The following is a 15271-nucleotide window of genomic DNA, read 5'->3' as shown; positions in this document are numbered from 1 at the left end:
CACATCCCCAGTATTAATGGTATGCCTCGCAAGAGGAGTCCTTCCTAGGTATATGTTCTTTCTTTTCCATCTTCCACTGGAACCCAGGGTGTCGCGAGGAGGTGGAGACATGGGTCATGAGCCAGGTGCACGTCAGACAAATTAGACTGCCTCTTCCCAGGAGTCTTTTAAGGGGTTAACCTTTTAAAACAAACATTTAATTTTCAAAGCCTGCGAGGACATGTGTTCTCTTCAAGGCCATCAGCGAAAGATTGATTGCATTAACTCATTACACAGGTTTGTTTCCTTGCTAACAGAGAAATATGTGAGCATTATGCGTTCCGGTCAGGTTACAAGTTTTAACCAATCGGAGACCAGAATTACCACACTACCTGATTTAGCACCAATACGTGTGTTACCACCCTTCCTTGACCGACATGCACCATCAGATGGATACATCAGGACTGGACAGTGAAGGATTGTGACTGACACATGCAAATGTTCCCAACCAGAGAAGAAGAATATTATGTGACCACACCTGTATCCAAAATAAACACCTTGGCAAAACTTTTCAATCTATTGCCAGAGTTAAAGACAACCCACCAGTGCAGAATAGGCCATTTTTGCAGAGTTTATACTTTCCACAAATTCCTGCATTCGTACGGTAAGTGTGTCCTTTCATGTCCAGTTACCAGATTTATATTATACATTCTGAGATGGTCACTTGTGGAAAGTAAAGTATCCAATATGCAAGGATCCAATGAAAGGAGACACAGGTATCATTTTAATCTAATTTATTTAATGAGGTTGTGTTGTGGGGCTTTAATTACAGTACCCAGAGAAGGGAGAGAAAACACAGTAACATGCAGGGAGACTGCACCATACTGCCACCACATAAGGTTTTGGCACAGGGGGCTTCATCTGGTGCATCAACAGAAACGACAATAAAATATCATAATCAACAACAACAACAACAACAATAATAATAATAATAATAATAATAACAATAATAATAAAACAAAATATTATTTTTTAACCTAATTGGATATTTTCTGAAATTCAGTCCAAGGAAGACTTTCCAGTGCTCAACGGTATGAATGTTTGTTCTTACTATGTTTCATATTCTAAAGTGGTTACAAGACAGCAGAACAGTGTTTCTATTAGCGGCTATGAACAACAGGCTTCCATCCATGATTACAATACATTATCTACAAAAGCCATTCTATTTAAAGTACTAGCGACTGTAACACATGATGTACAGAACTGTTGTGATTTTTGGAAAAATCAATGAAATCAAATATGGCACTCTTTATATTGCTTTGTCCAGACATCAAAGCCTTTACAATGACCATCCTCAAAATAATATGTGAGCATTTGTCATTGCATTAAAATACCAAATACAATAAATAATGGTTTTTAGTTTATTGCTAATGTAGACCTTTTCCTCAGAGCTACAGTAGTACTTTCACTGTTATATTATTATTACACACATCAGTATTGGGTATAGGCTATCTTAGAAAGGGTAACAGTCAATGTGGAGCACAATGCATATGAGAAGAGGTTAAGAACATGCAGAAAGTACTCACTGGCATAAGGGAAAATATGGAGGGCTTTTCACTTGCCATGAGCCCATCAACTTATGTAACATACTCACACACACAAACACACACACACACAGACACTCACACACACACACTCACCCTCACACTCACACACACACACACACACACACACACAAACACACACACACACACACACACACACACACACACACACACACACAAACACACAAACACACACACACACAGCATCCTTCCATCATTTAAACTCAATGTCATTTTGTCAAACATTCTAAAGCGAAACTACAGAGCACCATTCCAGTCACGATGAGGAATTACATTCCTGGTGACAAAATCGATCTAAATACTTGCCAAAAGACCCCTCATTCTGCCACAGAGCTGATTCAGATACTATCCATAATGTTGACAGAAATCAAAATAAATACTGTACAGACAGTTAGACTGGTGTAGACATGTAAAGAGACATTGATCAAAATCAAAAAGGAGACACATGGCAAACAATTCTCCCATTCTAAGTAGGTCAAAAGCATTTCCTATGTCTTACACTGTTGACATCTGATAAAGCATGCACAATGTATTTATACAGTTATAATGCACACACAGATCCACATAACGGTGTTATATTGAATGGGTGAAAGGGAATGAGGGGAAATGGGAGATGATTTCATGAACCTCTATTTTGTTCTCATTTCTACCTCTCCCACTCACCCACTGCAATTAATAGCTGTCAGGCGTTACAATGGCTGACTCAGCAGCCTGTCATGTTAAAAAGAGAAATAAGTAGATTGCCTCTCCTCCATTAGGATAATGAAATGGGAGAGTGCTTACACACACAGTTTGAAGAAGGAGAAAAAAATACAGGTCAACCTTCTGGCACAGTGACAACAATGTCCTGTGAAGGTTTTCATTTGTACCTTGCAGACTTACACATACACTCACAAAATACATGCATTCATAAACTGACACTGAATTAAGTGGACACGGGTTAGCTTTCTGGTGCAATGTCTTTTGATAGACACAATTCATTGTACGAACCCATGCAAAGAGGAGTTATAGTCATGCTGAGTAGTGCTGAAAAGGCATGTCAAATATGAATACTTACAATGAAACACAAGGACACACACACACACACACAACAGTACCGAGTATATGTTTTCAGTGCAATCTAAAGCAGTGTTTTAGTTGGCTCCCCATTTGTATATCTGTTCAACGGTGTAAGCTGGACCCACAGACAAACATATAAAGAGATATGAATGGATACTACCGTATGCAGAATACACATAGGACATCTCACTAAGACCGACATACAGAGCAGAGACACTGAACCAAAGCAAATCAAAAAGGCAAAATTAAAATATATTCTTGAAAATGAGGGGATCCTGAGGACCGAAGTCAATGAGAGTTTCCTTGCCCCAGGCGCACTCTCACACACACACACACACACACACACACACAGACACAGACACACACACACACACACACAGACACAGACACAGACACACACACACACACACACACACACACACACACACACACACGCATACAGAAACACACTCTCATACCCACACAATCTCGGTCTTCAGAGGTAATTGCACATCTTTCCCATGGATGACCACACCTTTACATGGTCTCTGATAGCAGCCTGCCGAGCATCACGAAGAGATCTTAGGAGGAAGTGAATATTACAGGTAGAAGGTAGTGACTGACATTAAAGGACAAATGCTAATGCTAGGAGCACTACGTACAGCAGCTAGTGTGGTATAAGAAATCTACAATCGCACCCACCCTCCAACGAGCGGAGTATTAGTCACATTACTAGTGAACAACTTTTGACCCATTTCATTTCAACAGCAAAGTTGCCAAAACTCTGAAGAGATGTTGGTATCTCTCTATCACACATCCTCGCGTCTCCCCATTTAGAGATCGGTGCAGCGCTCCTGCTTGCTGTAGTGATCGAACTGACTCTTCCAGTGCATCATGTAGGAGCTCCAGCGATGGAACTCCACTTTCCACTGGCGCTCAGCTTCATCAATGTTATCTAGGGGGACAGAGGAGTACAAGTAGTCAAAATACATTTACAACAGGATAACCAAGTTCAGAGAGGGACCCAGAAGAATCAGACATGAAATGAATGGAACAGATTAACTTGCCATCGACAGTATTGTAACAGGCAACATATGCTGCAAATTCAATTTACTTTGGCTTTTGTGTTTAGAGAACAAATAAAAGTAGAGGGAGGGAGACACAAGAGAGAGTAACACAGGTCACGGTGTTAGGAACAAAAACAGCTGTGAGTTTATCCTATTATTAGCCAGAGGTGGCCCTGGACTTGTGCTATAGTTAACACAACTGTGTGAAACATATGAGGAGACCAGGGATTACCTCTGTATATTAATAGTGGGATTTTTGAGAGAGGGGTGTGAACACTTGAGGTACATGGTGAACGTCAACAAATTGCAAATAAAAGCTGAGGGAAAATGTAGGATTGTCAACATCCCCGATCAGGAAACTTGTAAAACAAAGCACTTCAAAACATATACAGCTCCCAAACTATTATGTTATTATGAAGGAAAAGCTGAAACCGGTGTAAAACACAACTATATATTGTGGTCTCTGGAGTGCGGTTAGGTTTTTAATCCAGGTGCCGCCAGGACTAAGGGTTGTAGCATTTTTCTTGGACTCACAGAAACACACAAACAAACTCATGACTAAGCAGGTTACTTTTGTTCGAGCTCAATGGTGTTCTTGCACACCTACAAGAGCCCTTGTTGCCACTGTAGCTGTAACTCAGACTTTGGCCTAATGCACCCAGCCTGTGTCGCGCTTGCATGACTGCTGCGCCACAAACTGCTGTGGCATGGTTGCGTGTGTGTATTCACACTGCATTTCTGCTGCAACACTGCTACTGTCAGCCCTATCTGTGTGCATTCAGTTTGCCTTTTAAAATGGTTGCCAATACACAATCAATTTGGTATCATCCATTGTTGATGAGTGGCCTGAAAAGTTAAGACCAGAAAGTTGACCAGTTGTTACCAGAAATCCGTCACATGAATTTTATTACCCTCATTCAGAGCGAGGGCGAGAGAGAGAGTGCAACGTAAAACTACTACTGATGTTAACTTATCTACATAATGTAATTATACCTACTCTGGGTTACTATAATTTATAAGTGTAGCCTCCACTTTCCCCTTTCATAACTTTAATTGCTAAAATGGTTAAAAAATGTAGTTTTTATATTTGTGTAATATAGCCCACAAATGGAAACTGCAGTGAAAGGTGTCAGTTATGTGATGTTGATGGTATGATGTCGATACGACTATAAAAACCTCTTTTTACTTTCTATTTTTGCTGAGAACCGCAATGCATTCAATATGGAACTGGCCTTTGTGTTTATCAGGCTGAGATCTCTGAACATTGCACAATCCCCAGATCTGAACCTGGACTATACATACAGGCATTTCAGGTTTTGACACCTTTCACTGCAGTTTCCGTTTGTGGGCTATATGACACAAATATAAAAACTACATTTTTTAACCATTTTAGCAATTAAAGTTATGAAAGGGGAAAGTGGAGGCTACAATTGTACTTTATAGTAACCCAGAGTAGGTATAATCTCTGAGACCCGGGTGCCGGGAAAATAACGTAGACCTACCAGGCTTGCAGATTTCTAGTGTGTTTTTTATAAATTGTGCTTTGTTTGAATTTTGACCATTTTAAACAATTTGGACTAATGCAGACATTTTAACATGCAAATATTTTAAGTAATCTTAATCAGTTCTATTAGGAAAAATTCAATTCAAAGTCAATGGTTACACCGTCAGTTTTTTAGTCATTATATATCCACTGCATCATGAACAGCAAGAATAGTCTAAATTAATTAATGCTCTTTGAGATGCTGAACCATGTTCTTTTGCTATCCTTTGTTTTAACCTAACTAAGGTAATTAACTCTGGGAATTGGAAATTGAATCTCCAAAACCACATTAGAACCACAGCATCCTCTCCTACCTCTCATATCTCATACTACCCCTAGTTATACCCCAATAGACACACGCTATTCTTTCAGTATGATCATTATTACCAGTGATGTTGAGGAGGCGGGGGAGGAAACGGTTCCACAGGGCGCACTGTTGTGTCCTCAGGCCTTTGTAGACTTTCAGTGGATCCGTGTTCAGCGCCACATTCTTTTGTTCCGTGGCTGTGAACAGTGGCCACCTCCGCCTGTCAAAAGTGCCATCCGGATTGAGGGCAGGATTGCTAAAGGGAAGAGGGTACATGAAGATGGAATAGGTGAAAAGGGGTTGCGGTGCACAATTCGCCCATGGTGTGAGTCAACAAACACAGACGTATAGTTTCTAAAAGCCCCAGATTAGGCCCCAGTCCCGCTTACCCAGTGCGAGCGAAGTTAGCCCAATGTCTCATCATTCGTCGACTCAATTTGTCTTCCTCTGAAGTGTAATTCAGACCTTTCTCCAAGGGCAGTCCGAAAACGAATTCAATTTCATACCCATGAATGACCCCCATCCACTCTGGCCAGGCGAGGTTGGATGCCCGATGGTCAAACAGATACAGATACACAGCACCTGGAGGAGAAAAATTATAAACATCATTTAGAAGGATAGAAAATTGATGGGTCATCAATGGAACTGCTCTGTTTTCCAGTCCCAAATAACATTTATTTTTTTCTAATTAACAGCTAAAACATAAAGCTTGATTGTTTATTTACTTGAGACTGTTGATGTACACAGGCAACAGGGCTCAGGAAGCTGTGGGATATAACCAAGGCATTTGGCCATCACCAAAGGTCTTAAATACATAAATACGTGGAAAATATAAACACTGAATCATAACTACATGAGCACATGTTACGATACAATAGAAGTTTCTTGTCAAAGTTGTCAGTATCCCATCTTTAAATACATTTACATTTTGGCTTGAACCTTAAAAAAGGCTAAAAAGTAATTGGTCTGTTGGCTAGCTTTCAGTCATTACAACTTTGAATTATGCTCATTTTAAATGAAAATAACTTATTATTCAGTATCAATTTGGGTATGCCACTAATGCAGATGAGTGTGAAAACCTTATCACCTTGATCTTTTTGTATATTTCAATGTTAACTAAAAACATTGATGCAGAAGTTCAATATATAGTTTTAATCTAGTAAACCTCAGCAAAAATATCAGTAGGTATTTTTTTTATGTAAAGATACCCTTTCAGAGGTCCTCAGACTAAACACACAAAAAATAGGTAATGGCTGTGGAATGTCATTGTGGCTCTCTGTCCCCCACAACCATCAGTTCTGAAAATGGTATAAAAATATGGCCTCTTCAGCTGTAGGCTACTCAATAGATTACAGAAATGATCTGTGATCAGGATGCCAAGCATCAAAACAGTTTATCTCTGGTAGAAGGCAAAGGCAGACATCACATGCAGTTGCAAGGGTTTTTTGTTTGCGTTCCCCTATGTATCCTACAATATGCACAGGTCTTGAGGTTGGCACAAGCCTTCTTCCAACCATCGGTGTTGAGCTCAATCCCGCAGACTGGCTTTCTTCACAGGAGCCTAATACTGATTTCTACTCAGACAACAAACTCCAAACGTCGACGTATGTAGCCTAAAAAAATGAAGGCACCTCTGAGCATGATATATGTATTGTATATATCTTAGTAACATGAAAGGATTTATATGGTTCAAAATTCCCGTGCAGGGGGGAGCTGTGGCTCAAACAGCATCCCTGACCATATATGGGTCTGAACACCCACGGTTCCCGACTCCCGACTCCACATCTCTCTCTCCAGCTCATTTCCTGTCTACCTTCACTATCCTGTCTGATTAAAGGCTAAAAGCCCAAAAATGTGTCTTAAAAATGTTTTGCCTCAAAGTTGCCTTGCAGAGTTGATGGTAGTAGCCTTAACTCAGCACAATATGACACGCGTTTTATTCCCTATAAGTTAATCAACAGCATTCATTACAAGAGCTAGTCAAACGAATATAACTTACTCATCATAAATATCCTCAGCAGGGTCAAGACGAAGCTCAAAGTGGACACGTTTGTCCTCATCGTCTTCACCACTTTAATCCAAGGAGTGGTTGCCCTCCTCACTCTCCAGAGTCAGTTATGAATATATGTATGAAGTATGAAAACATGCCAATATGTGGACTTCTCTCTTTTCTCAGGATTGTTTGCTATGCCATGACCTGATAGCGATCACTGATTTACCATGCATTTATCATTACCGTTTAACTGCACCACAAACTACATCCTCCAAAATGATCATACAGTTGAATCACTACGTCTCTTAAACTGTTTCAACATAAACTGAACATTCTAATAATGATAGAGGGGGATTTATTACAGGGATGTTGTGTTAGACAGCATAAGTTACCGCTACTGCAAGCCTTGAAAACAGCTTTAAGAGCTTTAATAGCTTTGATCATTTTGATCCAAAATCTCAGACTTCATTGTACACCAGACAAATGTATGAGGAAACAAAAAAAATCTATTAAAACAACAACAATGCAAAAATGTGCCGCTTTTTGAGGTATATTTAAAAGGCAACTATAGTTTTGGTATCTTCATATTCATTGTCATCATATATATGGTCATGTGAGGGATAACCACACACAGACAACACACGGGTCATTTCCACAAGCCACTCAGACTATGTTCTATCTATGTAGTTCTGTGTTCTGGACTCAGCCACTCAGACTATGTTCTATGTAGTTCTGTGTTCTGGACTCAGCCACTCAGACTATGTTCTATGTAGCTCTGTGTTCTGGGCCAGAGCACCCCACAAAAATGTACGACATGGCCTGCTATATCGCCTAAAGACACCATTTAGCATGATAGCAAGCTAGCAACTGGGCTGTTGGATTTCTGCATGCCTTTAAGGTAGTTTGCTCGCTAATGTTAGGCCAAAACTCTTTCCTTCTACTATAAGGTAAAAGGGGAGAATAACAACTTGTCAAGTCCAGAAATGTTCATGAAAAAGATGTAACACCAACACAGAGTTCTTTCTCAAACCAGCTGCGAATTATGTGATATAGTACTCTCTCCACAGTTAGGTCGCTACACTGCGTCACAGGGTTCCACATGGTCTGCAAACTGGGTGTACCCTACTAGCCCCCAATATCCCCTCCAGCAGAAAACAGTTTTCATAACAAATCTTCAATTCAGGCACTTTCTTTGCTTAAGACTGCTTTGTCTGTGGGTTGTCATTTGTTACCTCCAAGTTTGTCTAACTACATTTTGAGAAGTAGATCTATTTGTTTTCAATGACGGGCTTAAAGCTCTTTCAGAGTGCTGACAAAAAAAGCACTTTTGCCATCATCATGATTCATGAGTAACTAAGAACTGAGAGCAAACCCTAAGGCCAACTGGGTTTGTTTAACAGGTCAAGGCCTCTTTAATAAACAGAGGTTGGACTGTGTGAAGAACTCAACAATGTTATTTAAAAAGGACAATAATTGTAAAAGCTGCAACAAAGTAGCCAGGCATGTATACAAGGTGCACTTTAAAACCAAATAGTTGAGATTAATTTGAGTTGTAAGGTTGTGTGGTTATAATTTCAACTTCCTCAAAACAAGAAAGAATACAATCATAAAACATCCTGCATCCCTTTATGTCCAATAAATACACTCTTTCCGGTTCTCTTTGGCATTAAGGCAAAGTTATCTAGTCCTTCTGTTGGCTTTAACAGGTAACCTGTGGCTTTTCTACGACATTAATGATATTTCATTGTCATCTTAAACAATAGTCTATTAAACATTATCCAGTTGGCTTTGGGGGAACAGTTCTCCATCCCTAAAACAAACCTTGCATTTTGTGGCAAGCATGTTAACTGTCGTTGTCAAGTAGATTAGCTAGCCCACCACTGTGGGATCAAAATATGAAATAATATAGGCCAATTTTATCCTTGGGGACTTAAAGCCTATCCACTCCAATCAGCTTGGAAAATCATTGTCTTCTTGCACCAAAAGGAAAATAAATATTTGTTTTGTTTTGTTTTGTTTAAAAAGCATCTTATAATGACCTCTGACCAATGTTGCATTCCTAAATCAAATAATTAGAGATGATCTACCTAGTTCTTGGTATATTTACTGATGCTCATTGCTGTTGTTTTACTTACCCTGTGAGTTGCCTCCACTATTGGAGGCAGGTCCCGAATTCCCCCAACTGAAAGCTCCAGCACCCTGGCCTGCTTGTCCAGCTTGGGAATGCATAGCATTGTTCTGGGCATATAATCGGGCAAAGTGATGAAGTGGACATATGACATTGTGGTCCCCTACAATGTCATCCAGGGCGTCCCGGTTCTTTAATTGATTATTCTCATCCATCCAGTCAGTATACTGCAATGATATTGCTTCCAGTCCAATGTCATTGGCATGTGGGACACTCATCTTCAATCCTTCCAGGAAGTCCTCCCGTGAGATGTGACTCTCATTATCTTTACTGAACCCAGGGGCACCATAGAGTAAGAAGTATGACCCTTCGTCCTGATTGACACCAAGCAAGATCTGGGTGTCCTTGAAGTTGCCTGAACTGAGCATGGCATCTGGAGTGTCAGGCAGAACCACTCCGTCAATAACTGGAACAAAGGAGAATCGGAAGAGGCAGCTATACGGGAGCACCTGCCACTCGTGGTCAATCAGCTCTTGGGGGGACTTGTTCCTCAGGCAGTCCACTATCTCTGTGTCATTGCCTCCCTGGCAGCCAACCAACTTGGCCAACAGGGTTGCCCTCCTCCGTGCTTCAGCTGGGCTGACTGTAGCCCATGGGGAGTTGGGGACACCACTCTGCAGGATGGCACGGGAGAAAGTTGGACGACTGTCTGGGGACAAGAGGTGCATTCCCACTGATGCCCCACCAGCACTCTCCCCAAATATGGTTACTTGCTTTGGGTTCCCTCCAAAGAATTGGATGTTGTCTTGGACCCACTGGAGGGCTAGGCGCTGATCCAGGAGACCCACATTGCCAGGTGCCTCATGGGAGCCATGAAGTGCAAGGAACCCAAATGCACCGACTCGGTAGTTCATGGAGACTACGACAACCTTTTCTGTGTTGGCCAGGTAGCGCCCATCATACACATCCAGGGAGGAGGAGCCACTGTAGAAACCTCCGCCATAGATCCACACCATTACAGTCAGGTTGTGTGGCCTAGGAGAGGCTGGTACCCATACATTGAGGTACAGGCAATCCTCATCCATTACTCGGTTTGGGTTCCACATCTCACTGCCAGGAAAGCCAGGGAAAGACTTATCCACATACTGGTAGCAGGCACTGGAGTAGTCTTTGGCTTCCAATACATCATTCCAGGCCTTCTTTGGCTCAGCTTCCCGGAAGCGCCTCTTCCCCACAGGGGCCTCACCAAACGGGATGCCCAGGAAAGCTGAAACATGGCCATGGTCTGGCACAGGGAGGCGTACTCCCTGAACTCGACCCTGGCGTGTTGTTACCACAATATCTGCCTCAGTCTGAGCAAGGGAGCGGGAGGCTAGGAGTGAGAGGAGTACAAAGTGCAAAAGGAAAACACCGAAGGTCTTCATGGCCAGGTACTTCTGATAGTTTGCGGTAGTGAAGAGGCAGAAATTCGAGCAGAGTCTGTTGGGAAAGAAGAAAACAGCAAAGTTCTGAAGAGGCCAAGTTAAGACATAAATACCGATTGGAATAATTGTAGTAATGATGAGGGTGGATATGTAAGGGATAACGGCCGACAAGCTGTGCAGTTCTACAAAGTTAATGGACGCTGCGGGGCAAAGAACTCCACGACGCGCAGCGGAGTGGTGTTGCACCGCGAAGTCCATTAACTTTGTAGAACTGCACAGCTCGGAGACAGTTATCCCGCTTATCTCCCGTTTACAACATCCAAAAATGTTTGTATTATTATTATTATTTAGAATTTCCTTTATCTTTAGGCTGCGTGTCGTGGAGTTCTTTGCCCCGCAGCGTCCATTAACTTTGTAGAACTGCACAGCTCGTCGGCCGCTATCCCTTACATAATAGTGAGAAAGTAAACTAGAAATCTAATCTATTCATTACATAATGGGAGTCACACCTGTGAGGGTTCTGTTTATGTTTGGAGTGGTTGCTATGACATCAGGATTAGTTCTGGAGGCATGGTGGGGAGACAGGGGTACATAAATTTCACTGCAGCTGTGTGTGTGCGCGCTATTTCTGTCCTTCCTCCCACCCCCCACCCCATTTTGCCAGTATGGGGTTCTATTTTGGTGGGTGTCACTTCCACAGTGCCCGTCTTTCCATGTCTATTTCTCTCTTTTCCAATCACTGATTTCAAATGCGTTAGGAGTGAAATTCACACTACAAAGCATGGTATATCTATCTCTATAACCATTGAAACCACAATTTAAGATACACATTCATGAACTTCATTGTGCATGTTTTTTCTTGATGTTTTTAATGACCCATAGTTTGTTAGAGGTATGGCCTATTATGGCTAATTCAATACTTTCATTACGTGGGACTGGACTCATATGCTTCTAACAAACAATCATTTCCACTATTGTCATTATCAGCTATCCAGGCAGATATAGCCAAACAATGAAATTAATTATGCATGGCAGTACCTCCATTGTGAGTGGTTTGTGTTGAAGACATTAAGTCCTTCAGTCGGAAATGCAGGGTGTCAGTCTGTATGTCTGTAGTTAATAATATCTATGAAGACAGCTGCAGGGTAGGGGAGGGGGAGAGGGAGGGAAGGTGTGTGTGTGTGTGTGTGTGTGTGTGTGTGTGTGTGTGTGTGTGTGTGTGTGTGTGTGTGTGTGTGTTTATGTGTGTGTGTGTGTGTGTGTGTGTGTGTGTGTGTGTGTGTGTGTGTGTGTGTGTGTGTGTATGCATGTGAGTCTGCAGGCCTTAGGGTGTCTTCAGTTAATTAGATTCTGGAATCTATTCATGAAGTTCACAGGGGTATCGCTTACACTTCAAGATCACATACATCATAACTATGTCCAGTCTGGTCCTCACACCGTACTCATATACCAACACTCCCTAAAACCTTCCTTCCTGTGTCTTATCCTACTTCCATATCTGTTGATCTGCAGTCAAGGTAAATGACATTTGCTTATTTGAATTTTTCTTTATAAATCTTTATAACTAACTTAAACTGCAGCCACAATTATGCTCCTTTCATTAAAACTGTTACTGTAGCAATAAAAGCCTGCCACCACCCACAGTATCTGTTCATCCTCCACAATCTCTCCATGAATATCTGTGATGTCATGCTTCTTTGACTTGGTGTCCATGTCTATCCACATCCAGGTCATGCCCACCGCATTGCTTCAAACACTCTTCTTGTAATAGCATTTAACACTACTGTCCAGCTCTTATTTAATCTTCCCTTATATATGCATTTTAGGTGCACAGGCTAATGCTTTCCCTCTGCAAACACAGACATGCAAATAGTATATGGATAAAAAACAGCTGGAATTTCTAGAATGTACTTAATCACCTTACATGTAACCTGAAATTCTTTTTGCAAGTGCTTGTGAAGTATTTTCTGACCTGCATCGACAAAACATGCACAATTGTAGGCTAATATTCTGTGAAATAGGCCAACGTGCAAGCCCACAGGACCCTCGTGCACTTCCGTTCCCCCCATTCTTTCAGTTCCTCCATGTGACGTGATATACAAGGCAGTAGATATTCAGACACTGACAGTTTGACGAGCGGCACGGGAATCGCTGGAATTTTCCGTTTCGCGCTTCACCCGTCTCCTATTTCACCCACAACATAGAGGATGCGCGTGTGCGCACATACTAGCAAAGAGCAGGCTAGTCCTAGAGGACGCAGTTGTTGTCTTAATGTTATCGAAATGTCATCACACAACCTATAATAAAAATAATTATACCAACTATTCATTTGCTTCATAAATGAATGTAATATCAACATAGTTATTAGCCTGCATATCATATATGTGTCACTGAAGTGGATTAACTATGCTTTGGGTAGCCTGTAACCTTCATACTGCAACTTTACCGCCTGCATTTTGTCAGTAAATGTGACCATGTTTTTAATGAAACAGCCTACTTAAAGGCCCTGTTGTTCAACAACCATAATCCCTATCTTCCATCAAGACTAAAACAGCGCAATGCTTTTTAAGGTTTACTCAAGCATTTGTCTGGAGCTAATACATTCTCACTCTATTAATAATAAATGGGGAATTTAGCTGGTCGTGGACATTCGAAGCTTCATATATTATGTTTCACAACAGCAGACAGGAGAAAGGATACATGGCGGCTGCAAGAGATAAACAAGTCTTCGTTTTTGGATGACAGCTGCTGAGCGCGCGGTTGCGTGCGTGAACGCCTCTTTTTTATATTTCAGGGAGAGAGAAACGCCCCCTCCCGTTTACATCCTAGTCTGCTCCCTAATAAAATCATGAAGCGCGCATATTAATCCATCCATATCTTCTTATGCTCATTTTATTAATAAGTCCATTTAACTAGGCTATACGATCCTTCAGTCATAGCATACATTGTAACAGGATAGACAAATAGGCCTGTGACATTTTCTGGTATGAAGAACTCGAAGAAGGCAATTTTGACAGCTAATTATGCAACACAACACACCAGATGTCTGTTGTCAGCCGGTAATACCTACCTTAACAGTAACAATAGTGTCATCTTGTACGCCTGCCAAGAACGGTATAATGATACGAGACTGTTCAGTGTTTTATGTCATATCGACAATGGTTTTACTCCAAGTAGGCCTGAATATACAAAGTAGGCGAACCAACAAAATCACTCCTCCATGCTTTTTAGTAGCCTCACTAGTAGTGTTGGTCCGTGACGAGCTGTAATAAAAGCCCATTTGAGATATGAGCATAACAAGCCTACGACAATAAACGCACGACGTAGCCAACCCTACTAATGTAACTGATGTAGCCAAAGATTTCAGGTAAAGTGGCGTAAAAGCGCCAGTGGAAAATAAAGTGAACATTCACAGTAAGATAAATTCAATGTCTTTTTGGCAACAAGGTGGAACATCTAATACTTTCTCTAGAGAATGACATGCGTCCGTCAGAGTTCCATACAGATGTTGTAGACTGTTACCACAAATGATACATGGTGCATGTTACCTCAAGCCTACAGCAAAAATTAACCACCATACCGTTAGCGCGCCACCCCGATTCTCAAATACAAAATCTGATCATTGTCAGTGTCATTATGGTTTGAAGGGCTTGCGTTAAGTTACACGATAAGTTATCGGATGTGCAGATCAATGTATCGCCCCAGCCTACCTAGCGCCTGCTGACAGATCGGTCCAGCGCTGGATGTCTCCCGGTTTAATCGTCTCTCACCCAGTCCTTCGACGAGGGGAAATGAAGCCCCGGAAGATCCCAGTGTTACAATAGAGACAAACGGGAAAAAACGGGTTAGATTGATTACAGCTATTCGGTCTGCCTGGTTTATCGTGTCCCGGCCGGTGTGTGCCGTATACTACACAGACGACAACAGGCGGAGACTGACCATAATAAACCTTAGAGGTGAAGGAGGAAAAAACGCGCCAGCTCTCGCGATAAAACCACTCCTTTCCTTCGATTACTGCTTGTTTGAATTTCGAGTAGCCAAAGCAATGATATTAAGGAGCTAATATAAAATATGTTGCTGTTTTGTTTTGGTTGAGATTCTGTCGCTAGATCTTTATGTTGCTACCTTGCTAATGCGCTCATTTCATTAATGTGTGTATAGGTCAAG

The 15271-nt window shown here is 41.5% G+C and overlaps 1 protein-coding gene across 1 annotated transcript; it reads right to left on the bottom strand.

The window, feature by feature from the left end:
- Window positions 1–793: 793 nt before the first annotated feature.
- ache (acetylcholinesterase (Yt blood group)) lies at window positions 794–15001 on the bottom strand. The gene is made up of 5 exons (XM_080838467.1): window positions 14815–15001; window positions 9688–11159; window positions 5949–6141; window positions 5640–5815; window positions 794–3597 (listed from the first exon to the last, which is right to left on the bottom strand). The coding sequence occupies exons 2-5, from the start codon at window positions 11102–11104 to the stop codon at window positions 3476–3478; spliced, it is 1908 nt and encodes a 635-aa protein (XP_080694593.1). The 5' UTR covers window positions 11105–11159; window positions 14815–15001; the 3' UTR covers window positions 794–3475.
- Window positions 15002–15271: the final 270 nt, after the last annotated feature.

The sequence above is a fragment of the Sprattus sprattus genome, assembly GCF_963457725.1.
Source record: "Sprattus sprattus genome assembly, chromosome: 5".
Lineage (NCBI taxonomy): Eukaryota > Metazoa > Chordata > Actinopteri > Clupeiformes > Clupeidae > Sprattus > Sprattus sprattus.
The sequence above is the reverse complement of the archived record's forward strand: the minus strand, read 5'-3'. Positions and strand labels throughout refer to the sequence as shown.

Bases quoted from the DNA above. Each gene is read 5' to 3' on its own strand.
- ache (XM_080838467.1), bottom strand. From the start codon at position 11,104: ATGAAGACCTTCGGTGTTTTCCTTTTGCACTTTGTACTCCTCTCACTC. The intron at 6,142-9,687 runs GTAAGTAAAACA...TTTCTCCTCCAG, and splicing joins TAGTGGAGGCAACTCACAGG to GTGCTGTGTATCTGTATCTG. The intron at 3,598-5,639 runs GTAATAATGATC...CTGTCCCCCTAG, and splicing joins CCGCCTCCTCAACATCACTG to ATAACATTGATGAAGCTGAG.